The sequence below is a fragment of the Lupinus angustifolius genome, chromosome LG08 (assembly GCF_001865875.1).
Source record: "Lupinus angustifolius cultivar Tanjil chromosome LG08, LupAngTanjil_v1.0, whole genome shotgun sequence".
Classification (NCBI taxonomy): Eukaryota; Viridiplantae; Streptophyta; class Magnoliopsida; order Fabales; family Fabaceae; genus Lupinus; species Lupinus angustifolius.
Genome location: NC_032016.1, coordinates 11,290,701 through 11,308,079, shown reverse-complemented (window position 1 = coordinate 11,308,079; position 17,379 = coordinate 11,290,701). Strand labels below are relative to the sequence as shown.

The 17,379-nt window shown below is 30.2% G+C and overlaps 3 protein-coding genes and 1 long non-coding RNA gene across 4 annotated transcripts; 1 reads left to right on the top strand and 3 right to left on the bottom strand.

Moving 5' to 3' along the window:
• LOC109354750 (DNA-directed RNA polymerases I and III subunit RPAC2) lies at nt 1,741-5,260 on the bottom strand. Its single transcript, XM_019597456.1, has 4 exons — nt 5,124-5,260; nt 4,350-4,464; nt 3,293-3,369; nt 1,741-2,109 (listed from the first exon to the last, which is right to left on the bottom strand). The coding sequence occupies exons 2-4, from the start codon at nt 4,448-4,450 to the stop codon at nt 1,946-1,948; spliced, it is 342 nt and encodes a 113-aa protein (XP_019453001.1). The 5' UTR covers nt 4,451-4,464; nt 5,124-5,260; the 3' UTR covers nt 1,741-1,945.
• LOC109354751 lies at nt 2,241-3,286 on the bottom strand. The gene is made up of 2 exons (XR_002108593.1): nt 2,360-3,286; nt 2,241-2,325 (listed from the first exon to the last, which is right to left on the bottom strand). It is a non-coding gene; the product is annotated as an uncharacterized LOC109354751 (long non-coding RNA).
• Nucleotides 3,377-12,691, top strand: LOC109353898. The gene is made up of 2 exons (XM_019596257.1): nt 3,377-3,608; nt 11,697-12,691. The coding sequence occupies exon 2, from the start codon at nt 11,699-11,701 to the stop codon at nt 12,689-12,691; it is 993 nt and encodes a 330-aa protein (XP_019451802.1). The 5' UTR covers nt 3,377-3,608; nt 11,697-11,698.
• On the bottom strand, nt 14,177-16,308 carry LOC109353304 (allene oxide cyclase, chloroplastic-like). The gene is made up of 3 exons (XM_019595526.1): nt 16,027-16,308; nt 15,814-15,935; nt 14,177-14,694 (listed from the first exon to the last, which is right to left on the bottom strand). Exons 1-3 carry the CDS (start codon nt 16,256-16,258, stop codon nt 14,293-14,295), a joined length of 756 nt encoding a protein of 251 aa, XP_019451071.1. The 5' UTR covers nt 16,259-16,308; the 3' UTR covers nt 14,177-14,292.

Below are 17,379 nucleotides of genomic sequence, written 5' to 3'. Positions count from 1 at the left end.
TGCATCTCTCCATTTACTTAAGGAAATGAAGATGATCTTGATCCCAATTATTTATATTTTTTAAGTGTACCAAGTTTTTAAAAAGACCAATGAAACTTGCTCATGGTTTAAGTTAATGAGTTAGTGGTTTTTAAACGAATGGGGATTACCTGTCTCAATTTTTTATGTCTCATTTTGTCTCAACCCAATTGGAAGTTGACATCTATTTAAAAAAAAATCACAAGAATATAAAGTAATTTTTTTTATATTATATGGTGGATTTGATTAGCTTGATACATAGAGACTAATAAGGTTAGAGGAAAGAGTTCATTTTCAATAAACAAAGTTACTTTTGAAGAGAAAAATGTGATCTTTATAACAGGTTAGTGGTGTTAGTGCATGAAACAGCTTAACTAAGAGCTAGTTTTTATTTTAAAAATAAGCTAAAAAAGCTTATTTTCATAAGCTTAGGTAAGGTTATTGAAATTAGTTAATAACAAGGTCATAAGTTATTTTCATAAGTTCAATAAGCTCTTCAATACCTATAAAATGTCCCTTAATCCTATTCACAACACATTATGGATGGATACAAAGCTTTAACATTTGAGGGTATTTTGTCAATGAACATGACTTATAATAAAGCATTATGATATCGTTCGATCTATTTAGTTGACCCCACCCAGTGGGCTCAAAGCTTAATTGTATTGTTTTCCATCTTCCCCAAACCACATTAAGTGGGAGTCGTTTTTGTCATTAGATTGAAAGGTATGAAACTATTGTATCAAGTGTAAATTTTGACATAGAATATAAAAGAAAAAGGAAAGCCAATTGGAAAGAAAGAGCAAAACCTATGATAGGAGTGTCACATTATTTATGCAATTTTCACATTTGATATTTGATAGAAAAAAGAGATTGGTGTTGTAAGAATTTGGGAATAGTTCTAGCAAGATGATACTATGAATGCCAATTTCTTGGCATGTACAAGTGTTGTCATTTAATGTATAATTTATGTTGGCAAGTGATCACAATAATTTGATTTGGGAAATACAGTGTTTTGATGAAACACATATTTGTTGTCCAAAAAGTGTGTATTCTATATACTATACCACTAATTATAATTAGTTAAAAAATGTAGTTAAATTAAAATTTTAACAAATAAATATTGTCAATACATAAAATTTAGGAAATGTTGCCATCTTGGCTTTTCAAATTACACTAACCACACTCAACATCATTTTTTGTTGTAGAAGATACCCTTGTTTTAAAATTACATTTTCACCCCATAAATTTTATGTTACTATTAAATTAACTTTCTCTGAATAGTGTAATTGAAATTACACTTGAAGCTATATCAGAGTTTCAGAAAAGGGACAAATCTCACAATGAGGATTCTTTACCCAACACAAATATGTAAAGAACTATTTTAGTCCCTCAAATTTTTTATATGTACCAATTTAGTGCCCGGTAAATTCAAAATGGTCCTTAAAAATATCTAATATGGATTTAAATTAGCCATGTTTAACTGTTTTATTACCCCTGACAAAGACTATTTTGACATACATTATTTGAGTACTAGTTTGAATTTTTATTTTTTTCCGAGATCAAACTGGGACACGAAAGTTTATAAGGACTAAAGTGTGTATTCACTCTATCTTTAAACAAAGGACAATTTTGCTAACTTATCTTGCTACTCTATTAACATGGGATAAAGAGCAAAAACAAAAAAACCAAACACAGCTATAGAATTTAACTTCAATTAACTATTTCCAACACATTCATTGGTATAAGCTCCTATCTTTTTTCTGCAGATTATCATTGAGTGCAACTCAAGAGGCAAAGATAAAACACATACTCTACAATCCAAAATAAAATTATATCTTTAGAAATGCTTATATTTGAAATGTTAAGACCAACAATACATAGACAGATCCATAACAATAGATTGAAACTCTAACTAGAACAGACCTTATTCGGAATCCATATCATCATCCGTATCTTCGTCTATGGTCTTCGTCTTGGCCGCTTTAGTTTTAAAATCACTAACAGCCTTATCAAAAGTGCTCCTAACATGCTGGCACATAAGCATCAGTTCCTGACATCCATCTTTTAACACTTCTCGTGCTGGATCCCCTACAGACGATAACAAAATTTCAACCGAAAATTACTGGTGTAATATCTCATTCTGAGTTGCATTAGAAGGATAAATTGTGTATAAACTATTATATACAGTGTTCAACAATTTTCATTATGTATTTATGGACGCACTCCCTAAACCCTATACGTTCATAAAAACATGGGAAAAATTCCAAAACCAGCCTCTAATCTTAGCATGATGCGTAATTTAATCTCGAAACGAAACTTCAAAACATGCAATAAGTACCCCTAAACTTTATTTAGATGCAAATTGGCCAGTGGATGTCAAAAAACATTAAAAACGGGACGGATACAACAACAATCAAGCACTGATCCCAATAGGTGGGATCAGCTACATAAATCGAACGATGTTATAATACTCTATCAAATACAATACTTGCAGGGGGAAAACACAGCATTATAACTCTACCTCCCTTGAAAAGAAACAATCAACATATGAGAATACAATAACACAATAATCATAGTAGAGTCGAGATGAAAGAGTCAGATGCACAATGATAGCCATAACATAAACTGTCAATATAAACCATGCTTGGAGGAAATATACATTAATTCTAACTACTTAAATGAACCTAAAACAGTTTTTTATATTAATAGGCTAACAGTTGAGGGAGTCTCTAAACATTGTTGCACAAAGTGGCAATTCAAACAAGAAGAGAAACCCCATTCCAGTGAAAGAGAAGAACGTGAAACATGAATCACAATCATGAGTACAGAAGAGTGGTTAAGTAATTAAATCAAATACAAAAATGCCTCTTTTTTAACATCTTACTTTTATGGTCATGGATCAATTTGCACCCCAACCTAAGTTTAGGTACGCTTTGCATGTTTTTAAAGTTTAGGGACTAAATTGCACATGGGGCTAAGTTTAGGAGTGTTTTTGGACTTTCCCTAAAAACATACTGTGAGTTCAACAGACAATGGCATAAGAATTATTTTAGTATTATGAGATCAAGTGATAGGTTTGAATGTCATATAAATCATCTCCCAAAAATAACAAATCCAAATTGCAAACAAAATATGAAATTGGTACATACAAGCACTTCTAATTGTATTAATACGGACATGGTAGCACTGGTTTGTAGCAAAAAAGTTGAAATTAAGTCACATTATATTCACTATGTCAAATGGTAGAGTTGAAGGACTCTTCTTATGTTACCTGTAGTCTGGACTCTGATATTAACACGATTATCGGAAGGATGAGGAATGCTGTACCCAACAAATGTCACTCTTGGACTGCAAAATAACATCAAGGATCTCATTATGCACTAAATGTGATGTGCAAACCCCAAATAATGAAATAAAACTGACATTATAGTGTCAACCGTAAAGTCCAACAAAAAAAATCTTCAAACACAACTTAACAGGCACACAAATGGATTAATCAATATGCACCACAAAAACAGTAAGATGAAATCAATATCAATAGGTGTTTTAATCTCAGGCCCTTTCCCTTTCTGTGGGAAATGAGGGAACCAGTGGGGGGTCTGTGAACCTATTTATTGTATCGTAAAAAGGATCAAGTTCACTTCATGGTTCTTTTATAGTTGCACATATAATGTTTTTGGTGTGTTGTGTCAAACATTGGAGCAACTTTTGATTGTTTAATATATAAATGGTATAAATTTATGTGTGTGATGCAAAATGCTGAAGTTTAAACAGTATTTTTGGCCCTTAACTTGTGATGGGATATGATCACGTTTGTAACATGAAAAAAGAATCGGCAGCCTTGCTGCACTCTTGAGTTTTAAATGGATCTTGTCACATCTAAAATATTCCCTTTATGAGGATATCTTATCCTCTCTGATTGTCCTTTTGCTCTTCCTCACTAAAACAATTCCTGTTTCCGAGTTAATAACAAAGAAGAGCAAAATACTGATATTCCATGCAATTTGTTAGATTACATCAAACTCCATTGTTTGAAAATGAATTTGAATGCATCTCTGCTTTAGCCACTAAGAATAAAAGGGTGGCCCAATGCATGAGGCTTCCACTAAGTGGGGTCTAGGGAGAGTAGAAGTAGATGTACGCAGCTTTATCCCCGCCAGCGGAGAGGATGTTTCCAGAATTTGAACTTGTGACCTCATGGTCACTAAGCAACAACCGTACTGTTGCGCCAAGCTCATCCATGATCTCATGGCCCAATGCTTTAGCCACTAAGAATGAACTCTCAAAATTAAAATAGACAGACACATAAGAATTTGCACAATACTAACTCTTGATTTAGGGTGAATCTGACAGAATTTGCAAATGTATGATCCTCATCCACTAGAGAAAAAGTTGATTTACTCTGATCAGAGAATGACCCGTGTTCCATCACTGAAGATCAATCTGAAACACAATATAACATATTTTAAGCACAACCATCAAAGATAAAAGTTCGTAGTAACCATTATGAAAATGTAAATCACAAAAAGCTTCTTTCAAAACCTTCCACCAAGTATTAAAAAAGATTTACATATAGGTTAAACTATGAAGTGGCTTTGTGAAATATATTTCTAAGCAACTATAAAATTGTTTTTCAAGAATATAAGTTCACATTAAAAATAGTCCTTTAAAGTTCCACCACATAACCTACCTGCAACTTGATATTATTCACAACCTTAACAATCAAGAGATGTATAATTTTTTTTTAAGATTAATAAATATGTTCTTATAACCTATGAATTTCACAATAATCAGGAACAATATCATCACCCATTCATTATATAATAACAATGAAAAGATCTAAAATGAAAGTAATTCAACAATTTATAGTAATCACCTAATTGAGAGGAGAAAAAGTAAAAAAATATGATTTTTAATCTTTCTACTCAGCATCAGTATCTAACTATCAAATATTCAAACAACACCTAACGGAGTTTGCAAATATGAATGGAACCCATTTATACCCAAAACCTAAAAATTGAAACTTTAATGATATTGATCTAAATCAAATGAAATGAAATAGAAATCAAAGTGTTTATGCGTGTGTGTTGAAAAACTCTTACCCAAAGGAAGGTGCAATTGAATACAACGTTTACTGTTGGAGGGTGGAGGATGAATTGGGGAATTGAAATGCGAATGAGAGTAAGGGTTTCTCTAGGGTTTATGCTGTGTAGATTAACAAAACCGCAGAACGTAGTCGTTTTGGGAATAGGTTATTAAAATAACTATTTGCCACCATGTGATCTTTTGTAATTCAAACTCCAATATTATTTATTATTTGTTAATAATATTATCATTTAAATCTTAGATACAAATTTGGATATATTTTTTTGAAAGAGAGTGAGATGTAATAAGAGAAGATATTTTAATTTTTTAGTGTTGATTTTTCTAATGTGAGTTGTTTGAACCTTATCCTAAATCCTAAGGTAATGATTAGTAGGGGTTATGGATAACAATTACTTGGATTCGTGGGTACCTAAAAATAATAATCATAATGAGTTAGGTTTGAGTTTGTGTTTTTGGATCTGAAGATAATTGAGATTCGAGATTTTGAGACCTGTTGTTTGATGGGATTTGGTCCGGACAAGTACCTAGACCAATAGATATTCGGATAAGTTATTTCTTCCTAAATCTATAATATATATAGCAACATAATTGTGATATCATGGTAATCATAATTGTAATGTTATATTATTAATCAATAATTGTAATGTTATATTAATTCATAAATGTATGGGTAAGCAGGACTCAACCCTACCCGCTCACCCAATATGAAATGATCATGATTGTGTCTGAATAGGACCGGATCTCATCGTGTCTAGGTTCAGGTTCAAAAATTAGACGGTCAATATTCAAAATGGGGCAGGGGACAAGCATTGCCCGACCCATTCTATAGTCACTCACTCATGATTTTTGTGTGTCTCTGTTCAATTGTGTACAAAGTAATGACACCTTTTGTTGAAATTATCATTTATTCTCTAATTTTTCATAATGTACACATGATTAACAATATATATCCATATATTATTTTATATGTCAAATTACATATCCATAATAATAAATAATAAGGATAAGACTTTATCTAAAATATGTATGTGTAATATTTATGTCAAAGGCTCGCTCGGTTGTCATTTATGGTCGGGTTACCTTCGGGTCTAGGACTGGGTTTCGGTCAAAAAAATGAAACAATGGGGCGGGTCCGGGTAATGCACTACCCAAACTCATCTAGATCGTTGCCATCCCTAGTAGGAGTAGGTAGGACCTGACCCTATCCGCTTACTTGATATAGCTTGATGAGTCATAATAAGGTCGGGTCTCGTCGATTTTGAGTTCAAAATTTAGATCTGATCAATATTTAGGATCGAGTAATAACATGACCCGACCCGTCTTATGGTTACTCACTCATCATGTTTGCATATGTGTCTCTATTTAATTATGTACATTATAATGACATTTTTTTGGTCAAAAAAATATCATTGATTCTATCATTTTTTCATGTAATATACATGATTAGTAATATATACATATATAATTTTATATGTCAAATTACATATCCATAATAATAAGTAATATTGAGAAGACTTTATCTAAAATATCTATGCATTATATTTAATCAGATCTAGGGTCAGGTTCATATTCAAAGTCTGACACAATCAATATTTAGAATCGAGTTAATTTCAGATTTATGATTAATCTATGTTTAAAAAATAAACCGACCAATATTAGGGCGGAGTGAGAATATTAGGAATATATGATTTATTTTTAGATTTTATATACAATATCTTATTAATGTATGATTTTTTTTTTGTCTTATCTTCTTACTTCCAAAATATTTGTCTTTTATATTATTTCTGCCAAAGTGTAGTTGTCATCTCATAACAAGTGTAAGGAAATTAATGTTAGCAATGTCCCTCAAAGTGTTAACATGTGAGATCACTCAAATATTTTTTAATTTCTAAATGAATTAAAATTAGTTGATAATTATATAATTAACATCAGTTTTTTTTTTCATGTAGTTTTCTGTTTAGTTTTTTTCTATAAATACTAGCAGTATACCCGTGCACTTGCACGAGTCGCTTCTTTGTTTATGCATAATGCAAATATAATATACATATATTTTATAATATCAATAAATCATGTATTGAAACATTATATTTCTCATTCATATATGTGCAATATTAACATTGATTTTTGAGTGTATATGTAGAATATTAACAGTTATAAATGCGTTTGTATAAGCATTTATTTGTTGAAAGTGTGATTATAGAAAATATTTGATTCTTAAATAACTCAATAAATAAAATTCAAATTGTATTGGATAATATCTCACCTCTATATTTTCTATATAAAATTATAAATATAAGGAGTTATTTTTGCATCATATTTTTTGTGATTACGTTTCTAAGTATCATATAAAGTCATAAGGATTTTTTAGCATATCTCTTAAATGCTTATGTTTTATTTTAGATTAATGTTCATTGTGTATAAATATTTGAATATATTTTTAGCATTCAAATATTGTATAATTAAATGTTATTTATTTGATTATGTTTTAGCTAATAATCATGATATGAAGATAACTCATAAATTAAAAAGACACTAAGTTAGGATATGACAGATATTTTTTCTGATAAATTTAATCAAAATAATAAAAAGAGTCTAATAATTGATTTGTTATATTCCTAATTAAAATACTTATATTTTTCATATTCTGATAAATTTAATCAAAATAATAAAAAGAGTCTAATAATTGATTTGTTATATTACTAATTAAAATATATATATTTTTCATGAATATATATATCATTGTTATCTTTTAATTAAATAATATAATGATAGTAAACATGTGACCCGTACATTCGCATGCCTAAAAACACACATGTTACCCGTAAATTTGCATTACTAAGAAAACACATGTTACTCATGCATTCGCATACTTAAAACGCACATATTACTCATACATTCATATTATTAAGAATATACATCTTACTTGTGTATTTGCATGTTCAAGCACATAAGAAAAATAAATTGATAATTTTTAATTTGAATTTTCTACAATTGTTATTAACATATAAAATATTCTCAAGATAATAAGTTAATCAAAATGTGAGGAGGAGGTGACATGTGACATGAAGGAAAAAATGTAAAGAGAAATTGACATGTGGCATAAGGAAGTTTTTTTTATTATATTGTTAATAGAGAAAAATTAAAATTCAAAGAATCTGAACTGTAATATTAAAATTCATGATGTGAAAAAGTACAATTATTCTTAGATTAATGGTAATCATTAAATTAATAGATAGATTAANNNNAGAAATAATTTGAATGTGAAAAATGATTTCAATTTTATCTAATGTTCAATGACTATTACTTTTTAACATAACAAAACATAGATGTTGTAAACACTCAATTTTAGTGGGGTAGCGACATGAATCAATCACTAATTAATATTAAATTATTATTAGCATATAAAATATATAATATATAAAAAATATGAAGAAAAATATGTGAGGAGGAGGTGACATGTGGCATGAAGGAAAAAATATAAGGAGAAAGTGACATGTGGCATGAGGGAAAGAGAAAGTGACATGTGGCATGAGGAAGGAGAAAGTGACATATGACATGAGAGAGTTTTTTTTATTATATTGTTAATAGATATCTCGATTTTTCTCAGCCATGTGATCCAATATGAACAAAAAGATCTCTATCAAGGACAAGAAACTCAATTAAGTTATTAGAGGTCTCTTCATTAAAATATAGTTATTATTTATTAAAATCAATACTTAAATGAGAATAATTATTATTATAAGAAATTAGATGAATTAATTCAGTTAATTTTATATTATGCCACCATTGTAACAAATACATGGAAATGCCATGGCAAAATTTTCTTTAAGAAAATCACATAATAATAGACAAGTTCCAACTAAAATCTTTTAACCATCTTAAAAAAATTTATACACTTTTTCTTATTTTAATTTTATTATGGTTTGTTAAATGGATGAGAATCTTCATGAATGCCATACGACTAGACCTCAATAGCTTAGTAGTCGATACTAATTCAACTCAACACCAAAAGTTAGTTCTGAAGATAAAAGTTGTCTAAGCTGTAAGTATTGGTCTAATCATATTCTCGTTTGATGTAAGACTTATCTTAAAGCACACCAACACTTAGAATTGGATGTATATATGTAGACTATTTGAATGATTAGACTTTTTTGGTATTATCAAGAGCATTTTCTCTCCTTACCAGTAAGGAATAATCTCTTTCTGAATGTGCGACTATCTTTTCCAACAAGTATCATCATCGGAAGGGTCAAACTTTGATACCATATTAAAATGATTACACCTAATTAAATCCCAAAAATTAACTTTTTGGGTGAGAGTTATTTTCCCATCTGATTTAAGACTTATATTAACCATTAATTAGTTTCCTTGACAGAATTACAAGATGGTTCCAAATCTCTACAACTACTTTCTTCCATTTTAAAAAATCTTGCACAATTTAAAAATATTGGTTGAGTTTATGTGAACACGTCCACTATTGTTTTTAATTGAGATGAAATGTCTATTGATTTTATTTTGAAAAATATGTTTTTTTGTTGTTATTGACTTATTGTTAAGTACAATATTTATGGTTAAATTTGATAATAAGAAATAATTCCGTACAAAAAAATATATTTAATTAATTAATACTCTATACATTAATAATATTCTATATATACAGGTGGAACACATTCTGATTTCTTTTTTCATTACAAGCTGAAACATATTTTATCCAATTGATTTGAGATGTAATCCCTTTTAAAAAAAATCTTCTACATTTGTCGTTTGTTAAGTTAATGTTCCCACGTTCACTTTGTCAACACTTGTTTTTAATTGAGATTAAGATTTAGATGAAATGGCTATTGATTTTATATTGAAAAAATATGTTTTTTTGTTGTTGTCATTACAATATTTAAGGTTAAATTTAATAATAAAAAACATTTCCAAACAAAAAAGTTCTATTTAATTAATTAACACTCCATACATTTGGATTGGTTCTGTACATTAATTAATACTTTTGTATATAAAGGTGGAACATATTCTGGTTATTTTTTTTTGACATTTTTAGTTTGTTACAAGCTGAAACATATTTTATTCAATTTATTTGAGATGTTATCCCTCTTTCCATTGTTCATATTCTGGTTTCTTTGATTTTTTCAACACTTTTCTAATTTACATATATGCTTCATTGACTTCAAAACTCACAAATTTGTTTTCACACCAATAAATGCTCTATATTATGTGTTGATTCAGTTCGTGTATAATCTCATTAGATTTCTTGATAGATAAAAGATAAAAAGTTCAATTATTGAGAGCAATATTTGTTGAGAGGAACAATCACGCACTTCGAAATAGATTATTTTTTTACGCATAAGGAAAATAATACTATTGATTATACCCAAAAAAAAATAATAATTCACATTAATAACAAGTGAATAAGAATATTTGCACTTAAACCCAATTTAAAAAATGAATTTAAAGATGCCATTCATTTTCACATGCTATTCTCATGTCATTTTCATTCCTCCAAAATAAAATATAAAGTACAATTATGGTATCATGATTTCAAATGTCACAAGAACATGATAGGTTTTTTTATGTGTTTTGTTATCTTTCTTCATCCATCTCATTGTTCTGCTGTTTACTTATATAATAATATATGAAGCGTGTATTGAATTATTTAAATAACTTGAATTGGACATGGAACCTATTAGTTACAAATCATATTTTAAATTATGGTGGTAGTTATGTTATTTTAATTCAATTATAGAAAAAATGTTGTCCTAATTACCGTCACAATATCCTTGTACAAATATTCCTGAAATCACAACATTGTTATAGCAAATATGGTTGTAGAGTACAATTAAAACATTGATTAAAAACTTTATTTATTATGTCCAAAATTTACACTTTAAGGTTGTCAATTAAAAGAGCTAAGAATGATAATATTTGAAATCGATCAAAGACAAAATACATACTAATATTGTTCATGTGACAAAGAGACTAATTATTATTGAGTAATGTTTTAATTTTAAGTAATGAAAAACTAGGCATGGAAAGAATTATCCCTACTTAAATATGCATTTTTCCTGCCACCATGAATTATCCACGAAAAGAGTTTTAATTGGGACCATAATTTCCCATAATTTAGAACAATAGTATATTTAATTATTTGACTTAAATTATCTAATATGATATGTAGATAAGGTGGGTGTAAAAATAATACATGAAATACTCATAAGATCCATTGACTTGTGCACGTTGTGGATTCCAAGTCATTCTCTAACCCTAGCACTTATGTATTCCTTGTACACTAATAATGACAAATAAAATAAAATGGTTGGAACGTGGTGATTATTAATTTGTTTGATCCCTCTAGGCATTTTCCTTTAAAATGGGTTCTCTTTTCTTTATCTAACAATTTGTACTTCTAACTTGATTTCCTTTGTCTTTCTCTTTCTCTATAGCAAATATGTGTTTGTCTTTTGCCGAGTTTTTATTTGGCCTTTGTTCTTCTATGACCACTAGGTTAGAAGAACGGGCGAAGAAGAGAGTCGAGGAGTTCGCAAATTCGATAGTGAATGATGTGAAGATGGCAGGAGACTCTGTCAAGAACTTGGTTAAGGATAAGGTGAATGTTGTCGGAGACTCGTTCACGAATTTAGTTAATGAGGGGAAGTACATAGGAGAGTCATCCAAGAGTTTAATCAAGAATCAGGTGAATGCTGTAGGAGACTCATTCCAGAATGTGATCAATGAGGGAACGATTGTAGGAGACTCATGCAAGAATTTGATCAAGGATCAGGTGAACGTTGTAGGAGATTCGTTCAAGAGTTTGGTCATTGAAGGGAAGGTTGTAGGAGACTCGTTCAAGAATTTGCTTAGTGAGGGAGATATTATAGGAGACTCGTACAAGAATTTGGTCAAGGATCAAGTGAATGTTGTAGGAGATTCCTTCAAGAATTTGGTCAACGAAGGGAAGGTTGTAGGAGACTCTTACACAAATTTTGTCAAGATTGGGGTGAATGTTGTAGGAGGCTCATTTAAGAAGTTGGTCAAAAAGGAAGAGGAGATTGAAAGAGACTCAAGTGATAATTTGGTCAATAATGAAATAAAGGTTGAAGGAGACTCAAGCGAGAATTTGGTCAATAAGGAAATAAAGGTTGAAGGAGATCCGAGCGAGAATTTGGTCAAGAATGAAGGGGAAGTTTTAGGAGACTCGTACATGAATTTCATCAAGAATGGAGTGGATGTTGTAGGAGACTCATTCAAAAGTTTCGTCAAGAATGAGGACAAGGTTGAAGGAGATTTAAGTGAAAGTTTGGTCAAGAATGAAGGGAAGGTTTTAGGAGACTCGTACATGAATCTCATCAAGAATGGAGTGAATGTTGTAGGAGACTCATTCAAAAATTTGGTCAAGAATGAGGAGGAGGTTGAAGGAGACTCAAGTGAGAATTTGGTCCAGAATGAAGTCAAGGTTGTAGGAGACTCATACAAGAATTTTGTCAAGAGTGAAATGAATATTATGGGAGACTCCTTCACGAAAGGCTGGAACAAATTCACTAATATCAAAAAAGGTTTGTAAATATAATCCACTACACGACCTATCTTAGTTGATTAATCTTTTTAGTATTTATTTTGGTATTCCATTAAATGTTCTCTTCAACAATTTGGTTTTGAACTTTTTGATGTAAAAATAATCATCTAAGTCTATGTTCCTCTTTTTTAAGTCCTCCCACTTTTTATATGGAAATAATATTTAGTGTTTGAATTTGACACAATCCTCATAAGATGATCATGAACTTTATTTTTTCTAGGAAAGAGAAATAATTGAAAACAATTAAGTAGTTAAATCCACCACATTCCGAATAACATAAAAGCTCGAAAAATAAAGATTAAGAAGATAAACGAAATGGGTGGAAGAGAAAGAAAGTGATGATGAATGAAAATTGAGTGGCGCCACACCCGTTGAAGGATGATAAGCCGACTTAGATGCCACAAGGTGGATTAGACCTTGATAAGCCTTTAGTTGGTTCACTTAAGAACCTAAGTGTAGTCTCACAAACTTAGAAAAATTTGAAGTTTAGATTGAAGGTGAATTCTTGGTTGGTTCCATTTTTATTGAACGTTACATTATAAAAGCACCTACAATAATATAAAAGTGCAACCTTATGACTCAACCATTGATGTCAAATGGTAAACCTATCACTTAAGACACTACATATTACATAGTTTTTAATGATGATAACTCCTAAAAATAACAAACAAATTCCAACAAAGTGGCTAGTATAATCAAACATGTGGTCATGAGATTATGATACCTTAGACTTCTGAATTTCCATGTAAACTAAGAGAAATACAGAACAAGTCGTGCCTTGGTCCACGACCGTGTTTAGTAGCGTAGATTCACGGTATGTTCGTGGTGTGGTCCATCGCTATGGTTGGTCAAGTTACTCATTCTACAATGCAACGCACATCTTTGGTAGTAGCTCTTCTTCCCTTAGGTTGGTTTTCATTAAGGTCCGATGACTTGGAAAATGGTTGTCTTTGTCCTATTGGTTTTAACCTATCACAAAAGTATTTCTCAATATATTAAAACATCAATTTTTGAGACACTTTTCTTTTTCTTTTCCTTAAATAACGATCTTAGAATACTTATTAACCTTCCCCATTATTTATTAATAGAGATGTTCAAAGTGCTTCCACAAATTTAATTCTCGCACTTTAAAATATTATAGTATCATTCAATAGGTTCTTAATCATCTAAGAAATTTGTAATATCTAACACACTGAAAACATTTGATTAATATGTTCAGGGTTTAGATGTATACATAGATAAAGTGGTCTACAATAAAAATACAAGTACAACTTGATTCTGATTAACAAATAAATTTTCTAATTCATCCTACTACAATAATGCTTCATGGAACACTTTTTTTTTCTTGATTACTTGATTACATTTACTCACATGCCTATTTAAACAAACAAGTTCACTCCACCACTACAAAACACAACCCCACTTTCATTATTTTGCAACCAAAATTTATAGTACCTTAGATCCATTTGAACACAAGTAACATGTTTTGGTCAAATTCTAAACTTCAATCTTTCAAACATACCATTCTTAAAACTAAATTGTTTCAAATGTAACATTCCTAAAACTAAAACCCCAAACTTGATCATTCCTCAGTCAATGGAACCTGAAATAACAGCATGTGACTCACAGGCCTTAGAAGCTGGGCTGGGCTCAACACTTGGGCTTGGCTCAACAGGCTTGGCTAGAAGCTCTTTTGGCAAGTCCTTAATACCTTTGAGATAAAAAGTGTAAAAAAGCTTAAAAGGGAAAATAATCTGGTGCAACTTAACTTGACCATAAACACCTTCAAAGATTCCAGTTCCACCAGTCACAGCAAGATAAGTGTCTTCATAGGTATGGTATGATCCTTGCACTGAAATGTGACCATAATTTCCAAAGTGGAAGCTATATATTGCTTCATATTTGTCACCTTTTTTCTCAGCTTTGTTTTGGATTAATATGCATATACCTGATGTGATTCCTACACGCTTTTCAAGGCATCCACTATATAACTGCTTTTTCCACAATCCAATTAAAATAAAGGCAAAATCAGATTAAAAAAATTAATTGAACATTTACTAGAGAGTCGGTAAGACTTTGTTTGGAAGTTATGAGAGAAAGTGAAGGAGATGAATTAAGGGATTAGGAATGGAAGGGAAAATGAAGAAAATCATTCCTGTTTGGGAGTATGAAATTTAGTTGAGGATGATAAACTAACGATAATGTAAGAATTTTTTTATTTTTTCTTTAAAAATGTAATTAACAATGAGAAGTGGACAATAATTATATAATATTACTAACAATATTTAACTATTTTGACATTTTATCTCCAAAAACCCCAAATTGAGAGAACTTTAAAAATAGACATATAGAGGGTTTTGAAGGGTTTAAGAAACCCTAAAAAACCTTCTTCTCTCCTTCATCCAACTCCCAACCAAGAGAAAGGCTTTTCAAAGTCATCCCTTCTCTTCCCCTCCAAAACCTCACTCCCAAACAAAGCCTAAGGGTTCACTTGTGAGTTATGTTTTCAAGGAAAATGAAGGGAGATAGAAGGCTTCAGAATTATCTGACAAGTGTATTTCATGTCTGTAACATGTAGCCTTTCTTTTGTTTTCCTTTCATATTCCCTGTCCAAAACTCAACTCACAGAAATACTAAGATACTTTAATTTCCAATTGAAATGGTTTAGCTTCTTATTGTAAATTTAAGTGTTTTTATGCATACAACATGAAACAATGTCCTAATAACAAGTTGTTGTCTAAAATATTTTTGTATTGGTTAGATCAATTATCTATTTAACAATAAGAAATCATGTTTTGAAAAATAGCTTTTTTTAGATATTAAAGACGAGTAGTGAGTAGTGACTAACATCTAAAAGTGAAATACTTTCTTTATCATATTTTTAGACAACATAACTATATAATATTATATTATATTTGAATCACATGTATGTATGTTGATGAATATAAATATCACATGTTTCCAACTTTAATAGAGAAATGTGCCTAAATATGAGTTATTACCTAAACTATTGTTCAAATATATTAAACTAAATCAATAGGATCTAGCTAATTAATGTCATGGTTTAGAACAATGAAAGTTGCAAAAGATATAGTGAAAAAGTAACTTACCTTGTTGCTAAAGGGAACTAGATCACCAAGGGAATTATCATTTTTCTGGCTTAATCTAAGATAAGCAGGGCTTCCACGATCTCTCTCATTAATCTCATATACACTAAGTTCTTGTACTTTAGCTTCAAGATCAAGCAAAGAAAGCAAAAGGGTCAGCACAAAATTAAGAAAAAATCACTTATTTGCAACATAAACTTTTTTGGGTATGTCTACCTGAGTCAGAAGTCTCAGCTTGGCTTCTGCAGGTGAAGAATTTCTTGGTGAGTGAAGGGTAAGAGTGTTGTTGTAGAGGGTTGTTTAGTTTGAGAACTTTTGTGTGAGATGGGTTTGATGAAGTGAAAGATGAGAATATTGTGGTGAGTGAGGTAGTGAATAATGATCTTGTGTTTGTAGGTTTCATAGAGAAAGAAGGGATTGTTCTCAAACCAAAGATTGATAAAGACATGTTTTTGAAGATCTGGTTTAGAATATTGTTAGGATGAGAAGAAACTGGATGATTGAATTCACAAAGGTGTTCTCTTTACTTTCACTAAGTCAAATATAAAAGGAGATATCTCTTTACATTCAACAAGTTAAATTACATTAGTTACGCTCAATTTCAGTTATCCATTTTCTTAAAGCTAACGAACTAAATGACTGAATGAGATAAATGATGAGAGGAAAAAAGAGAAATCTTAAATAACTTTTAAGTTTCACTCGTTTGGTCCATTAGATTTAAGAAAATAAATGACTGAAATTGAGTGTAACTAATATAACTTAACTTGAGTGTAAACATATCTCTCCTAAGTAAAGAGTCACATTATTGTATAAGAATATTAATATAATATCTATGTACTACCGTTTATGTAAAAATTTATACACAGTTATTATATTGTTCACCATTCATTTGAATTATTTTTTTAAGTATTCGACGATGATTAAATATGAATTGTGGATAATATAATGATAATATATAAAAATGATAAATTATGGGTGAATACATTTTTCTTCTTCTTATCATGTGAAAGTAGCAATTTCATGTAATGAAAAATGACATGTGCCATTACTATAGAGTGGTCCAATCCAATAAAAATAGTAACATGTAAGAACTCCATTATTATAAAGTAGTGGTCCAATTAAAAAATACATATTATTAGATTAAAGTTTTATGGTTATATATAATTGTTGAAAGTGATGGTTTGTTATGAAATTTTCATGTGATAGAGGAAATAAAATGGTGAATTTTAATGGAGGTGGGTGTATGTGAAACGTGGAGTATGTAAGGAAGCATGTGCAAGTTCCAGTGATCAATCATGATCTGAGCCCTAAATGGAGTAGAAATGACAAAGGGGTAGAACGAGGTCGAGTTTATACATATTCAAACCCAAATTCGAAATTCAAAATTCGAACCCGAATCCAAATTTAATGAGATTAAAAATAAAGATATTATTCCCGAACCCGTCGAGTTTCGGGTAACCCGAACCCGGAAATAATAAATGTAGTAAAGAAAGTATGATATCATTTTTTGGTATTATTTTATTTCTTTTATGTTTGAAGACCAACAATACGTAAAGTAAAATTAGAAAT